This window comes from Oreochromis aureus, linkage group 6 (assembly GCF_013358895.1).
Source record: "Oreochromis aureus strain Israel breed Guangdong linkage group 6, ZZ_aureus, whole genome shotgun sequence".
Taxonomy (NCBI): Eukaryota; Metazoa; Chordata; class Actinopteri; order Cichliformes; family Cichlidae; genus Oreochromis; species Oreochromis aureus.
In genome coordinates, this window is record NC_052947.1 from 15,604,703 (window position 1) to 15,621,368 (window position 16,666).

The window sequence follows — 16,666 nt, forward strand, 5'->3', positions numbered from 1 at the left end:
TTACAGACACCAGGTGGTGAGGATGCAGGCATAAAACAAAAACAGGATCATTTACTCATTTGTATTTACAGTAGTGTTATTTTTTAGCCCAAGACTTGTGCAGCTAAACAATAAACTGACACCATAAAATGATGAAAACTTTGCAAACTTTGAGCCGGATGAGAAGATAAGCAAACTGAATCTGCCGATGAGCATCATGCAAAACAGGCCAAAGCTCCAGAGCACCCTCCACACCAGTGGCTCTCAATTTTTTTTCCGCCTTCAGAACCCGAAAAAACAGTTCATTGACCCCACCACACACACATGCACAGCTTTTAGCAATTATTAACAATAAAAAAATGACCCAAATTAAATTTTAGAGAAATAAAGGTCATCAACATTGCATCACCAGACTCATATTTATTATCTCTGCACAAATCCATCCATCCTCTTCCGCTTATCCGATCCTGCACAAATCATTCAAGTTAATTACATATTTTTTTTACCTTGGTCGTCCACACCCCACCCACAGCAGTTTCATATCTCACCAGTGGGGCTGGATTCACAGTTTAAAAAACCTACACTGACTCTGAGATGTTATGGTTTTGTCATTTTCTTATTATAAACCATATCATCAGAGGAGAAAATAAAGGGAGAATGAAATTTGGGGACTCAGTATTTAATATAAATGAGCTATACATGTTCAAATGATGTAAAAAGGTGCCAATTGTCAAATGTCCAGTAAAACAGAAATGCCTAAAAGCAAATGGCACTTGTAAAATTATAAGGCTTATAAGATGAACATATGTGTTGATTATTAGGAGTGTGTGTGCCTGTGTGTGTTTATGCAATTTGCTGCAAGAAATCTCAGCAGCTGAGTATAGAAGGTTCTTTATGTTCGTCGATATTTTCAGAAAATAAATACATTCGCTGTGTTTTTTCTCTCAGTTATTTTAACCTTAAAGACTCGCTCGGTCTCGCAAACATGCGTAGACTTACGGACTCCCTTTAACCTGCCGGGCTCCCATCAAAACACACACAAACGCATGAACGGTAAGTTCTTTGCATAGCTAAAAGCCACAGAGACATGGGATTGCAGAGTCAACATAAAAATCACCCACATAGAGATCAGTGTAACATGCACATGAGCAAACACACATGCAGACACACACACACACACACACTGGCCAGTGTCCACGGTTGTCAGGTTTGTGTATTTGGTATGTGAGGAATGTGTGTTGGTCAGCTTGCGGACGCTTAGCGCTCTGGGGTGGAGTTCTTATCAGTCCAATGTGTCATCGCAGACAACATTAAGTACCACTAAAACACACATGGACATGCATGTACACAAACACACACGGAGAAAGACACACAAAGTCAGGAGGGTGTAACCCCAAACAAGGATCCAGATTTTAAAAGATGCTTATTTATTTTACACCCTCCCAACATCCCTCTCATAAAAAGAGGAGAGGAGAGGAGAGGGTCAGAAAAACCTTAAAAAATATATCAAAAAAATAGTAAGTTAGCTTATGAAATTCATTGTTCTAGGATTAAAAGCAAGAAGATCTTCACACATGTGTCCCGTTGTTGGCGTTTTCTCTCTAATTTTGGAGCAAACTCAAGCACCTTGAGCCTACTGTGATTGTGAATTGCTGCTCTATATATGAAACTGAACTGAACTGCATTTTCGCTTTTACCGAAGACACAACTACTAGGTGCCAAATTTTTCTTATTAATGGTTTGTGCACTTCAGGGATCATTAGGGGAGGTGCCAAGTAGTGGCCAAGGATGGCCAGGGCCACCACACAGTGGTCATCCAACACAACACAGGATGGAGCTCCACAGGGCACTGTGCATATACTCATCAGTCCTGAGGTACATGTATTCTTCTGTTTTACCGGAACACCTTTTTGCAGAACAATTTCTCCATGACTTTTGTTCCCAAATGAACAAAAACATAAAACCTAAGAAAAAAGGTAATAATTTTATAGCTCATCAATAATTAAAAATTAATAACTTGAGCAGCAGCACAAGCTTGTTTTCATCAAGTGAAGGTAAAAAAAAAAAAAGCATTAGATGTACTGTATGTATAAGATAATAAGAAGAGTGAGGACTGAATCTAATTACTCTTTGGCCTACAGTCATTTACACAGTGACTGGTGGTAAACACCATTACCTCACAGCAAGAAGGTCCTGGGTTGAATCCACTGGCCTGGTGGGCCCTTTCTGTGTATTTGTATGGTGTCTTGGTGACTCCGTGGGTTCTCTGCCGCATATTTGGTTATTAGTGATTCTTAATTGATTATAGGTAATCATTGGTAAGTGTGTCTGTCTGTTTCTCTGTCAGCCCTCTAATAGGCTGGTGACCTGTAAATAAATGGACTGATTCTTATATAGCGCTTTTCTACTCTCCCGGAGTACTCAAAGCGCTCTATACAACATGCCTCATTCACCCTATCACACAAGCACTTCTAAACTCAACTAATAAGCATTCACACACCGATGGACGCATCGGAGGGCAATTTGGGGTTAGTATCTTGCCCAAGGATATTTGGCATGCAGACTGGAGGACCCAGGAATCGAACCACTAACCGTCGAATCAGTAGCTGATCTGCTCTACCACCTGAGCCACAGCCACCCCAGGGTGCACCCTTCTTCTAGCCCTAGTACAGCTGGAAGAGGCTCTCACAAAAATCGTAACCATTAATTGGATAAGCAGAAGAACATGGATGATTCACACCGCTGAAAACGTAATAATACCAGTTTCTATGCGGCCCTCTATAAATTATCTGGTGCTGCCATTGGTCGTCATTACACTAGTAACAGTCTAAAACATTTCCCATCATCGCCAGCCTTAATAAAATGGGAATATTTAAATGGTCACCAACAAATACTGTATTTAAAGGATATGGTCCAGGTGCTAGCAGAGGAGAATAACTAGGAGGAGAGGGACTGGTTAAGTGAGCGACTATATAAAATCCAAAATGAATCTGCAGGCTTTGCGGTGAAAAAGACAAAGACACCCCCTATAAAACACCTATTAAAAAAAAATACACTTTTTATATATAAAACCAACTTTAAAAACTGGCAACCACTCGCCGACACAATCGACACATTTATTTTCGATCTAGTGAAAGATTTTCTCTCTTTTATTTTTTACACACAAGAAACTCGTTCATAGCCTATTAAGCCACATCAGGGTGTTACTCCACAACAACTACGTAAATGTTAAATGTTTATCACGTGTGCACGCGCGTGTGTGTGAGAGACAGAGCATGAATCCGCGCCTGTGTAAATCCAGCTGTTATTTTTATCCCTGTTATTAGTTGACTTGACATCTGCACACGCGCGCAAACCTACACATCCATGCGATCCATGCGCGCCACCAATATTTGGACTCTGGGGGATGCTCGAGCTGAATGTGAGCATGTTTGTGTGTTTGCATGCATTGAAAAGTGCATCAGACTTAACGTGACCGTCACCGTGGCATGCACGTGGCATGCATCTGCGAGATCGCCACAGACACCGACACCGGTTATGCGGTTATAGGCAGAAGCGCGCTGTCATCCCTCATACACACATGCACGTGCCGCCTCGGAGCCAGCTGTAGGAGGGCAGGATCACCGCGACCAGAGTAATAAATACAGTTCTTGTGTTACTTTTATAATTTAAAAGCTAAAATAAAGTAAAATGACTCACCAGCTTTGCAGGGGTCCTTGTAGTCAATGGTCTCCGCTCTCTCTTCCTCATAATATTCATAGTCTGGCTCCTCGTAGTCGAAACAATTACAAATAGTAACTTTGCCCCAGAAAGTCAAGCCGGCAAGCACCAGTGTGATCCAGCGCATCTTAGCAGCAAGTGCGGATGGCACACGGTCCATCTGAAGACTGAAATAACCAAATAACGGCCTCTCTGCTTGTCTCCTCCGCTACTGAGAGATGGACAATCCAATCTCCGAAGCACGGCGTCAAGAATTTATCGGGCCATCTTGAAGATTGGCGTCCTTTGTGACAGTCTGTTTGTGGATGGTGTAGGTTGTAGTAAGTTACCCTACTCCGACTGACTCTCCTCCATGGTTAAAGTACGCTGAGGGCTCTGTGCGTCCGTCTCTCAGTCAGCAAAGTGTCCGCTGAGAAGCTCCGCTGTCCTCCGCTGTGGCTTCGCAGGTGAAGCTGCTGCTAGACAAGCAAGAAAGAGGAGAGGTTAGAAGATCAGGGCTGGGTGATCTCTGAGCGTAAAGACGCACGGTGGTGTGTCTGCTGCTGCTGCTGCTGCACGCACGAGAATCATCCACCTTGTGTGTTTCCAACCAACACTCTTGTCTCTCGCCTAGCGCAATCTCCCTCTCTCTCTCTCGCTCTCTCTCTCTATCTCGTGTCCGGCGGTGGTACTGTCTCTCTCTCTCAACCCAAGTCAGCGCACCGCCCATTCACACACACACACACACACAACCACACTGTTCGTCCCAAGTGGTGCAGAACCACAACGTCTCTGTCTTCTTTTGTCTCCATTCACTGGACCATTCGCAGTCTTCTTCATCTTTTTTTTTTTTCATGCGCAAAACTCCTGATGCTTCTCTCTGATCTCAGCGCGCTGACCGCGGAGGAAGCCGCTCACTAATCATCGCCGGCTTAATTGGACCTTTATTCACATTGACCCGCAAAATAAAGTGAACTGGCAGTAAAGAACCGGTAGCGGTAAAAGTAACACGGTGGCCACAAATTTGCCTGTGACTCTAAGTAGGTGTTATCTGGTTATTCTGAGGCAGGTGCCAAGTAGGTGAGAGCCAAACCATAAACGCCCAGAGGCAGGTAAGCTTTACAGTCATGGCTTGACAAGTGGTCCTTTATTCTGGCCCCCTTCTGAGTTGCTCTCATAGAGAGAGGGAGAGGGACACCAGTTTTAAACCTTTGAAACTTAAATAGTGAATTTCAGTAAATAAATACTAAACGATGGCCTTTAGAGTGGGGGACAAGTAGAGACAAGAAAAATCTTTAATATGTAGAGCATAATCACATCAACCAAAACACTAAACCAGACTAGATAGATAGATAGACCAGTTTGCCATTCACCTATGATGTCTTCTCTAATCTCTCATAAATACCCTTGGCAGCAGTAGGTCGGTCAACAACAGATGAGTGAACCGAGTTCACGTGGGTTCGTGATCCTCCCCTGCATCCCTGACATCCACAGGTCCAGCGCAGCAGCCTGAGCGTGTTAGTTCATGAAAAGACCGCTAAGAGCATTTAGGCAAGAGGGGGAGAAAAAAATCCTTTACAGTCAATTTCATTTGACGTATTTTACTCTAATTTCGCACGGGCTGCAAAGTTGTCAGGAACCACCCATAATCTCCCCCAGAGCTGCCTATACACGCGCACATGCACCACGGCAGACTCCAGCAGTAAAAATAAAACCCCAGCAGTTGTTGACAGACAGTGAACACCTTGCCAGTGTAAATCCTCCTGAGACAAGCTCGCCCATACGTCTCCACAGCTTACCTGCTGCGTTTACCTGCCCGGGACGCGTTGGTTTGCTGCGGAGCCACATAGCGACCCATCGTGCTGCAACTGCGGGGACTTTCTCCGGAGTCTCAGGGGGCCTCGGGGTGTCAATCGGTACCGGCAGTTTCAAACGTGCCCGACTCCCCCCATTTATTACCGGGAGATTACCGGATCGCTGTCTCTGCCGCTCCCGACTAATCCTGCCCTCGGGGAGAGGTAGCGGCGCGCTGACGTCACGCCATCAATCCAGCCGCAAGCTGTCCACTATCCACGGGTTGGACACAAATCCCTTAGAGGCAGCACACACACACTCACACACGCAGGTCAACACACTCCCGTTTTTTGTCCCAAAATTAACCTGCCGGACAACCTGAAAGTTTGTGGGAAAGAAAAAAGGAGCAACAACCAACTCTGACAGGATGAATCTGTGTCAGTTTAATTCCTCATACTAAGATCAGGGTTCTCATATTATAAACGAGTCTTAATGGCATGAATTGCACTAACAAGGATAATAAAAATAAATCGGTAGATAAAGAAAAACTTTGGGGAGAGCAAGCAAATTGCCATCACCAGCAGGGTGTGCTGAAGCACTACTGCTTAGCTCAGCAAAAAGTTTGGCAGGTAAATGCCACGAGCCACTACTCTAAGCCAAAACGAGCTCTTGCCCTCCCACTCCACATTTTCAACCATTGTACAAAAACAAAAGACAAATGAAATTTTAATGAAATAAAAGTCAGCACAGCACCACTGGCTGACACTTGCTTGTGTATGTTTTCCAACCAAATTCACCTTCATTCAGCTTCATTTCACTTCACAAGTTTGTACTGGTCATCCATGCCTAGGGGTATCTCATAGTTTGTGACTCACTGCACTAATCGGTGTGTTTAAGTGTGTGGTTTGTTGTCAACCGCAGGTCAAATACATTCTTTCTACATCCATGTTATGCCAATGCGTGTTGATTTGCATAGACATTTGGGTGAATCTGGTGGGCATGTTGTTGTGGGAATGCATGTCACAAGACTCGTACTTACCACGAGTACAGTGTTAAAGTTATTTTGAAAAGCCTCCACACTTTACTTAGTGTGTGTGTGTGTGTGTGTGTGTGTGTGTGTGTGTGTGTGTGTGTGTGTGTGTGTGTGTGTGTGTGTGTGTGTGTGTGGTGCTTATTTGTGGTCTGGATTTCCCTCTCGAACACCTGCAAATTAACACCAGGGAAGGCATTTAGTGGCATTTTTGGCCTTTCAAGCCACTTACAGTCTGTCTGTGTGGTTACTATCCACCCAATCTATTCAGCAAAAAAGCTTCCTTCTTAAATAGGCTCCAGCTATTGAAATTAATGCTGTGTTCAGGTATTTGTGTCCCTATTTAAAGCACTTATCGATCAGTGAAACTCTGTGAAAGTACCTCGCCAGCATTCTGACCCAGCGCGCTGACCACCACCCCTCCCTGAAGCCACACTCTCTCATATCCAAACACACACATACACCCACACACAAATATCAAGAGGAACCCTCAAACAAAGCAGCAGCCCCTCGAGACTCCTCCAAGTGCTGTGGTCTGCAGGTATTGGAGCACTAATATTAGCTTTGTTTCCAATTCTACATGCAGTAGAATTGAACTTCACCAGGTTTGCTGCACTTTACTCTGACTTCAAAGATATGCATTATCTGAATAAGGCATTTGAGTGATCCACTCTGGTTATAAAAGATTGTTTAAGCTATCTTTCTCACTCATAGCTTCCCTGGTTACCTTGAATTCATTTTGCTGTAATCCATAGAAACATATCAAATCTACAGCAACATTTCCTTCACTGCCGTTGATCTATATGAGGACAACGGCCACATTTTCATGATATTCATGTCAAAATACTCCATTCAGCGATGTGCAGCTGTGATGTGCAACATATTCATAAACTTGGTGAAATACTGCTAAAAACAGAGGTTTTGACCTAAGATGTGACTTGAATGAGATTTAAAGCACGACTTACCGAGCTGAAAGAAATTTGTAATGTAAAAAATGTATGCCATGATATGAGCATACAGCTGTTTTTACTTAAATAAATAAAAACAGCTGTATGCTCTGGAAGGCAGACACAGTGGTGGTGGTGGAGCATTTAGCTGAAGAAGCAGATGTTTCCCTCAGGAACATGTCATGTATGTTATGTATATTTACCAGGTTGCCAAGAACATAAATAATACATGTACACTACAAGAGAATGAGAATCTTATTTCTGATGACCTGGTGTATCTCTTTGTTTACTGCTGCAGCAGTATAAGTAACACAACATGTAGTGGTACAATGTGACACCATGTTACTGTAAGAATTGTTCAAGTAAATATCACATGTATTTAACATCATGTTTCAGGTAGGCTTTTGCAGACTGTACCATGACGCAGCCTACTGAGAACCTCTACTGTGTGTCATAGTCTCAGGTGAATACATCATACAAATAACACAACACTTCATTTTGCTTCCATTTGTGTTTGTTTGTTTGTTTGTTTGTTTGTTTGTTTGTTTGTTTGTTTGTTTGTTTGTTTGTTTGTTTGTTTGTTTGTTTGTTTGTTTGTTTCACTTGATGCGGGATCAGCACATCATTTCATCATTTCATTCATATTTCTGACTTTTCTTCAAATTTTAGTTTCAGGCCCTTTTTGGTTAAAAGGTTTTTAAAATGGCTCATTTGTGACGTAGCACAGCTGCTTTGTAACGGAAAGCATAGCTAAACGTCGGTTAGTCATTCAGCCAAAATAAACTCCTTTACTGGACTTTAAGGCCAAAGACTTCAAGTGTCAAGTTTTAACCACAATAACAAAAGTTTTTAACAAGCCTGGGTAACTGACTCCATAAAACTGTAGCATTTTTCAACACTGATACCCTACGTAATTACAAAGACATTTCCTGTATACATTTTTTGCCCACTAATCCCTCATTTATTATATCTGTAACTTTGTTCATCCCAGCTGTCCTCTAGTTGTTGTTTTTCGCTGTGTTTTTTGTTGAAGGCCTCATAATCTATATCCTATGTTCCTATTTTTTTTTAAATGTATATAATAATTACATCTCTGTGTTTATAAATACATATAATAATTTATTTACAGCACTTTGGTCAGTGAAATCTGAGTTTAAAAATGTGTTTATAATTTGTGCCTTATAAATCAATTTTTACTTACTTACTTGCCTACTTACTTACTTTTTTGTCGGAGTTTATCACTACAAATTGCATTGTGGGAGCAAGAACCCCCAAAGGGCAAGAAAAGTTATGCTGACCGCCTTTGATCGAGCTGGAGAAACTTCACCTTTCTGTAGCTTTCTTTTCCCTCAGGGCTTACAAAGCTATGACTGCTAGTTAGCTGACGAGCTAAAGTCAACTATATACAGTAAACTATGTAAATTATGGAGAATTTTTGTAGAAAATGTGGGACTGTTGCTACTGTTCAACTTTGTCTGTGAACTGCTGCTAAAAAGTCATTTCCACCCACCTGTGTTGGATAAGTAGCAGCTAAATCTACCACAGTAAGTTGATTTTAAAACTATGAGTGCTGCAAGAAGTTACTCTACAGATTTGTTGCATTATTCTTGTTCCTTGTGTTAAAAAAAATGTGGTTACAAGAGCAAAAAGGTTTTTTTCTCCAGAAGTCCTCGATAAAATGATTATAATTTTACAATTTCATACAAACCAGTGACACACTCCGGGGCCTGATCGACCCTGGCAGGGCCTCCTTGGATGAGGGTGTCTAGTGATAATGGCCAAAACACCCAATGAATCCAAGGTCCACTACTGACAATGTGTCCAAATTTTAATATGATAATCTAGATCAGATCTCTAATCCCTGAACCTAACCAAGGAAGAAAAAAATGGCAGATTAGCTCGGGTAAAAGACCGAAAGTTGAGACACACAACGATGTGTTTCTGGGCTGCCTTTCCTCATAACAGCCATCCCTCAAGATTCTCTCCATTTAAAGCAATGCATTATCAGGGATTGTAGCATCTAGTCCTTTTACTGAATAGGACTACAGAGCAGGTAGATGGCACTCCTCTAACACAAATCCCTACATATCAAAACACCTGCTGGCTTTGAGTTTTCTTTTGAAAGAAGACAAATTTTCATATGATTTGGTGGCAAAATAATAGCAGCAGAGGAAAAGCTGGGAGCTCACTGGCAGGTTGAAGAGAAAAGTTTAGATTAATATTTCTGCCTCTCCCACTCTGTCAGTTAGTCTCTTCACCGACGGCTCGGATCATTTCTCCAACTGAATTGAATACAATTTTTATTTATTTATTTTTGGCTACAAATTATGAAATCATTTGAAAATGGTACTCGTTTCAAAACTATATAAAAGCACGCATTGCACAACCAAGCTGGTCATTTCATTTAAATGGTGTTTCTACGACAAACACTGCGGGACTCGTGAGGCACGGATGTTTTGGTAACGTTTTTTTCATGCAGCAACATATACTGGGAAAAGCAGTACCTTCACGTTTCTGCTATGGTAGTGATTGGTGATAAGAAGGAAACTCTATTGGAAGCCCTCTAAGAATACTTCTTGTTTTACATTTAACTTTACTTTAGTGGACTTCAAACAGAGTTATATTAGTCCTGATGTTAGATTCAGACCTTCCTTAGAGTCTTTTCCTGACAGTGTGCTTGCTTTCTTGGGCATATCAAAACTGTTATATAAAAAAAATAATTACCTACTCTTTTACAAAATAAAAGATAAACGAGATTCCTTGGTTTCTTAACAAACACCACTGCGCTTTACACGTAAGACGATAACCTCTACAGCATGAACATCGCACTCTTGCCCGATCTTTGTAACTTTCACTGAAGTAAATTAGTGAAAGATAAGTCTTGGATAGCTGATGAAAGAGGGGGACAGGTTAGAGGGGGACAGGCAGAGGCGGAAAATGAAGACAAAGCTAAAACGATAAGAATACCTTAGGTAAGAAAAAAGAAAATATTATGTGTTCTCCTAGGTCTGCTGACTGTGGAAGTGTCCTAAGAGGTTTATGAAATTCCTCAAGAGGGAGCAAAGAGGTGGCCAGAGACATCCATCACCTTTTGGCTAAAATGCCACAGGAAGACAGTCTGCTGACACCACAACAGAGCCCAGCAGAGGATGATGATAATGCCTGGATATTGCTCGGTAGCTTCAACAAAACGTCGAGGCAGTTTAATTTCCTCATAACTTTTACTGCTGAAAAAGAAAAAACAAAACAAACAAAAAAATCTCGAAACAACGTGAAACTTGAGGTTTTTATTTTTAAGTTCAGCAGCAAAAGAAATGAAGGCTCCCACGTATGCTCTTCTCCGTGTTACTGGAAAGTGCACATATATATGCAGCGCTCACATACAAGACACACATGGCAGCTATGTGAAGTGGCTCCTTATGTAAACAGAGCGAGCGGAGGGAAGACGAGGTGTGGAGAGGAAATCCTCTGTATAAATGCCAAGCTGTGCGTGCCATTCGCTCTCCCTTGTTCTTATTTCCTCTTTTCTGCACCTCTCATGGCTCCGATTCTGCTCCTTCATCTCTCCTCCGCTGCCTCTCGTGTGTCTGTGCGCGACTGTGCGGGTGTGCGTGTGCCAGTTTGCAGCTCACGTTCACAATCCTGGAAAGATGACACAGACCGGCTTTTTGTCTTTGTGCCACCAGAATTTGCCGACACGGGAGAAGAAGAATGAAAGCAGGATGCACATTGGTGTCAAAAGATGGCCGGAGCTGCAAGGAGGTAGAGACGGAAAAACATATGCTGGAAAAGGAGGAAGGGAAGATGTCCCAGTAAACGCCTTACTGTAAAAGGGTCAAAGGGGCTGTTGAACCTTTACGCTCTTATATACAGTGTCTTGGATTTTTCCTTAGCTGTGTCCTGCAGAGTTCATGGATATGTTATTTTTTGATCTCAAATCATTTTCTGGTACTGAAAATGTATTTAGAGCCCAGTGATGATGTATTCATCAATGAGAATATAAAAGTGACATCTACTATTGGTTTTGGACTTTGAACTGTTTTTTAGAACCAGAAGTTACCATATTTAGATTGAAGGGTGGAGCGCTAAGTTACTGTATCGTCAGTAAATTGTGCAGGTACACAGACACACGTATCAGCTCATTTATATAGGCTGCTGACTAATAAAACACTGGAATTTCACCATAGCCCCATAACCGAAGCCCAACCTTCTCAGATGGTCTGTACTACACAGCAAGCCAAAACAGAAATCTGATAATCCATTAAAAATGCCCCAAAAGTCACCGATGACTGACCCACAGGTCCAGTTCAATGATTTAAAGTGGGAGGACAGGTGACTGGCTCCAGGACATCTATCAGTCATCCTTAACTCAGTTATCCAGATGGAAAAGTTATTAACAGGAAAAACCCTCCTCACAGTTGTTGTGAAGGGGAAAACTATCCACAGAGGCCAGCACTGTGTTTCGTTTATTTGTTTGTTTGTTTGACCAAGTTGTAAAATATTCTTTTTAATTATGTAAAGTTGGGCATTATAACATGAAAGTCTATGGGGATTAACTCATTTTTGGAGCAAGCCTCAAGTGGTGGCTAGAGGAACTGCAGTTTCATTTTTTCAGCTCTCTGCGTTTCAACTTGATCAGGACACATTATGCTCCACATTTTTACCGACTGGGTTAAGGTTTATTGTTTTGTTTTTCGTTTGTTTTTTTGTTTGTTTTTTATCTACAATATGAAATTAAATGGAGAATGTCCAGACACAAGATTAGTGTGTCTGAATTTTGTGTCACTTTTATCCTCACTTTATGACACTCACTTGGACTTATTGAACTAATATCTAAGATGAATTAAAAAAAACAACTTTTTGTTGATCCAGTAATTACTGAATTACTGAACAAGAAGGAAGAAAGTTGAGTTGAATGTTGAGTTAGAATTTGGGGAACAGTAACAGACAACGCCACGCACTGAGTGAGACCGCCTTAACAGACCAACCACCTTGCTTCTCTGAAAGCTGAAGATGTTGTGTGTGTGTGTGTGTGTGTGTGTGTGTGTGTGTGTGTGTGTGTGTGTGTGTGTGTGTGTGTGTGTGTGTGTGTGTGTGTGTGTGTGTGTGTGTGTGTGTACACTAGCCATTTGCTGACATTGCACTTCTTCTGGAACTTGGTTTTGGGTGTGCACTTGTATTACTCGTGTTATGGGGACATAAATCTATTTACGCTGTCATAACGTGGAGGCTCAGCTTTGTTTTGGAGGGCAAAAAAGCAAGTTTTCATAACATGATTTGCCAAATTTTAGAAGAATTGATTTAAGGTAATGTAAGACTACACTATGGTTAAGCTCCAGGAACTTAATGTAAGTCAATGCAATGTCCTCTGAGATATGGTAACACAGCTGTGTGATCAACGTGTGTGTGCTCTGGCCTCTGCTTACTGCAGATATGCTTCCTATCAAAAAGGCTATAGAAATATGCAGTGTGTGTGTGTGTGTGTGTGTGTGTGTGTGTGTGTGTGTGTGTGTGTGTGTGAGAGAGAGAGAGAGAGAGAGAGAGAGAGAGAGAGAGAGAGAAGAGAGTGAGTGAGTGAGGGTTGATTTGCTGTACAAAGACCTTTCAGCTGCAAAATCAGCTTTGGCACATTGTGAAAACCAATGTTTTCCTCAAAACTGAGAAAGACATTGGACATCCTGTTAACCAAAGTCAAGCGACAGACCATAGACTGTGTAAAAGTTAAACAAAGAACACATTTTAAACCATATCTTGAGACACTTTGTTGATAGCAGCCTGTTTAAAAAACACATCATTTATTCACATTTCTTTATTTGAATCTATTAAAAATGCAAAAGATAACACAGTGTGAGAGGCAAATTTTAAACTTTTATTCATATTGTCACTAGTAGGTCAGGAGAGGGGTACAGCAGTGCACCACCTGTAAAAAATGTTGGAGGCTCTATTATAACTTGGGCCTGGATTTTGGCCAGTAGCATCTAATTGGCTTCTTTTTTCAGCATGCCGATGATCCCAAACTGCTAATACAGTAAAATGGATAGAAAAACACACAATATAACACTATCAGTCATGGATTGGCCTCACCAGAGCACGCACCTCAACATTACTGAAGCAGTGTTCATGGTGACATAGAACAGAACAAATGGCAGAAATCCTCATATCAAAGATCAAACCCAGTTTCAGCTCAGAGTTAATACCACCAGTTTGGGATTTTAAAAATGTGCCCACAGTTCTTGTTGAGTGGAGCTTTTAAAGTTCAGAAAATGTTGTTGCTGTGTCTCAAACAATTTTAACCGAGTCAGCATGAACTCAGCTGAGGACAAGTTTTAAAATTTAATAAATCTGGGCGAGTGAAAGAAATTTATGTATTGAACCTCTGATCCCACTCTTCTTCTCTCCCATCTTATTTACCATCTTATTCACCTGTAGGCTGATATAAATCAGCAAGTCGATATAGATCATTGCAACTCTTGTAATCAAAGAGTTTTAGCATTATTATAGATTGCAAAGGCTATCGGGTGTGATTTATCGTTACCACTCCTTGCACATGTATCACAAAAGAAGGAGCAGAGGCAGATCAATTACTCCTCTACTATTTATATGAACACAAGGCTGCCCTGCATACTTTCAGTCAACCTGAGAATAAAACAGGTCTATATTTTTTAGTTTTTACTTACCAAATCATTCTTGGGTCATTTTTTAAACAAACAGTCTCACTTTGTTAAAATAAGCCAAACATTTTAACAACAAATGCAAGCAGGCTACAGCTGCAAAACTTATTCTAGCTTTTATATTTATGACTTAATGGTTTAATGACTGAGAGTTTGTTGGCAGTCTTCTGATTTGCTCACTGATCCTTGCCTTTACTTAATTCTTAACTGAAGTGCAGAAGAGAGAAGCAGATGTACTATTCTCTGCTTTAAATGGTTTTCTATGTGTTTACAGCCACTAATTCAGTTTTTGTAACTAATTTTTTGTGGTACGATTTTCCCGTTTGGTGAGGTTGTTTCAGCCACTTTGAGTTCCTGGGAGTCAGCGAGCTCTGAAAGGTAAAGAATAAGGAAGCAGGATTCAGTCCACAACCAACAGAAGCAACTATGAGCTCAAATCCACAGTCAAATAATGACCCACGCCCAGATGATGAACCTTTACACAGGCTGCAGAAACCTTTAGAAGATTGTAGTCTTCATGTGCAAACACTTCTTCTCTCTGTGATTTGTCAGGTCGTCAGCACACCACTGTCATCTGCAGGATTTAAGGAGTAATGACAAAGATGTGCTGTGGCAGCAGGAGTGTAAAATTACACATGCAACCAAACAAACTTATGCAATCTTAAAAGTCCTGGTTTTCTAAGTGTGTGTGTGTGTGCGTGTGTACAGAAAGAACATTTCATCCTGAAATGCAGTAAAACTGAATCTGTTTTCAAATAAATCAGCAAAAATCACACTAAACACCTCCATGTTGTTTTCTCTAGTCAAAAATCAACAGTGGATCCTCATAAATGATAAACAAGAACCCGACCCCCTATTTTTGCTTTAAATCGCTCCAACACTTATCAAAATATTTGCTGATTACTTCAGTCCAATAATTAACTAATTAACAGCACAGTGTCATCACATTTTTACTGGCCCCATTGCCAAAACAAATAGGTCTTCCTGCATTATTGATGAGGGAGGAGCTGTCTAATATCACGTTTGACTGATCAGATTAATGTCCTGTCCCCCTCTCTCTCTCTCAGCAGGTCCCCTCTGTGTCCCGCTCTGCCCTGAAGTCAGAGCAGCTTGATCAATGGTATTGATGAGAAGATGCTAATAGCAGATGCTAATAGGGTCGGTATGAGTAATAGACCGAGGTTGCCATTGATCTGCAGAGTTAGCATCTAATGCTAAAACAGCTGATTCAACCGCATAGTTGGACTAAAAGTGCCACCCTTGCTCTGCGTGTGTGTGTGTGTGTGTGTGTGTGTGTGTGTGTGTGTGTGTGTGTGTGTGTGTGTGTGTGTGTGTGTGTGTGTGACTGCAAGGAGTGAAAGTTAGATAACAATGCTTAAGGCCATTTTTTCTACCAATATGAAGGCACAATATGTACAAGCACGCAGTAAGATTTATATCTGAACACAAAGCTGAAGTCAAACACTGGCACTGGTTTGTCTGCGTATCTCACATAAATTATGTCCTTCCTTATTCAAGATTCATAACTTATTAGACCAGGCAAGCAATTTCAATCCAAGAACTCTGGAAGTGAAGGGGTCTTTTGACAGCAGGTTTTAGTCATAATATGAAGCACAGATGCTTTTAATAACATTATTGATGGCTCTGATCTTTTCAGAAATCCTTGTAAGTTAGGAAAGAAGGAAAGCGAGCCAGCAGACACCAGAACCGTGAAACTTGGTGGAATTCATCCATCTGTAATTTTAGCACTGGACAGCGTTTTTCCTGCTGTGAGATATCAGATGTCCTTCTGTGAAAACAGACTTCTAACTGCAGTAACTGAGACAGTGAACACAGGCTGCTTTAAATCAAATCAGATCCGCCCTTTTTTGGAGGTAAATGTATGGTAAAGAATAGATAAGCTGTAATATCAAAGCAAAGTTACACTGAGCTAAGTATCTCCAGACAGGCGTTCAGGTAAGTTTCAAAAAGGCTTTTTCCACAGGGCTAACATCCTACAGGTACGTTTCTGGGAGTGGTGGTGTGAGAGTGGTTCAGTCAGATTTACAGGTAAGTACAAGGCTGGCACACCAGCAGGATTTGTTGCAGGAAGGAATTTCATATGTGCAAGAAGCACTGTGAGCTGACAAAGGGGTGAGGAAAGCAGTTCAAAGATGCCTGAGCTATACGGCCTGAATGTGAGTAGAGCAACAATTTAAAAGTGAGTGCAGACGAGAGTCAGGTTTAAGTACCGTCGCTGGTGAGAGACGAAAAGCTGGCGAACCAACTATAGGTGTGTCCTCTCTGGACCACATCCACTCCCGTACACCCATACAGAGGAGAAGGAGAGACAAAGAGATGTTTCAATCTGAGCAAAAGGATGGGGAATAAAGATGAATGTGACATAGTCATTTGTGCCGGTTTCAGTTACTGAGTATTTTAGAAATTACTGATCTGCCAGGGATAATTTGGGCACACTGAGCATCATTTAAACGCCACTGCTCACCAGATGTGTAGTCGAGGTGAAGTGGTTAAGTGAACAAATCCATGAAAACACCAGCTCACTG

The 16,666-nt window shown here is 41.4% G+C and overlaps 1 protein-coding gene across 3 annotated transcripts in view; it reads right to left on the reverse strand.

The window, feature by feature from the left end:
- The window catches only part of tll1 (tolloid-like 1), a 57,133-nt gene extending 51,536 nt beyond the window's left edge, over positions 1–5,597 (reverse strand). The window contains exons 1-2 of one of the 3 annotated variants that reach the window (XM_039612916.1): positions 5,478–5,597; positions 3,679–4,157 (exon numbers count right to left, since the gene is read on the reverse strand). In XM_039612916.1, the coding sequence (XP_039468850.1) occupies positions 3,679–3,859 (181 nt within the window). In that variant the 5' untranslated portion in view covers positions 3,860–4,157; positions 5,478–5,597. Of the gene's footprint in view, positions 1–3,678; positions 4,295–5,477 lie in introns of those variants that run through there. The other 2 variants (XR_005613252.1, XM_031757316.2) reach the window with 2 other exon arrangements.
- Positions 5,598–16,666: the final 11,069 nt, after the last annotated feature.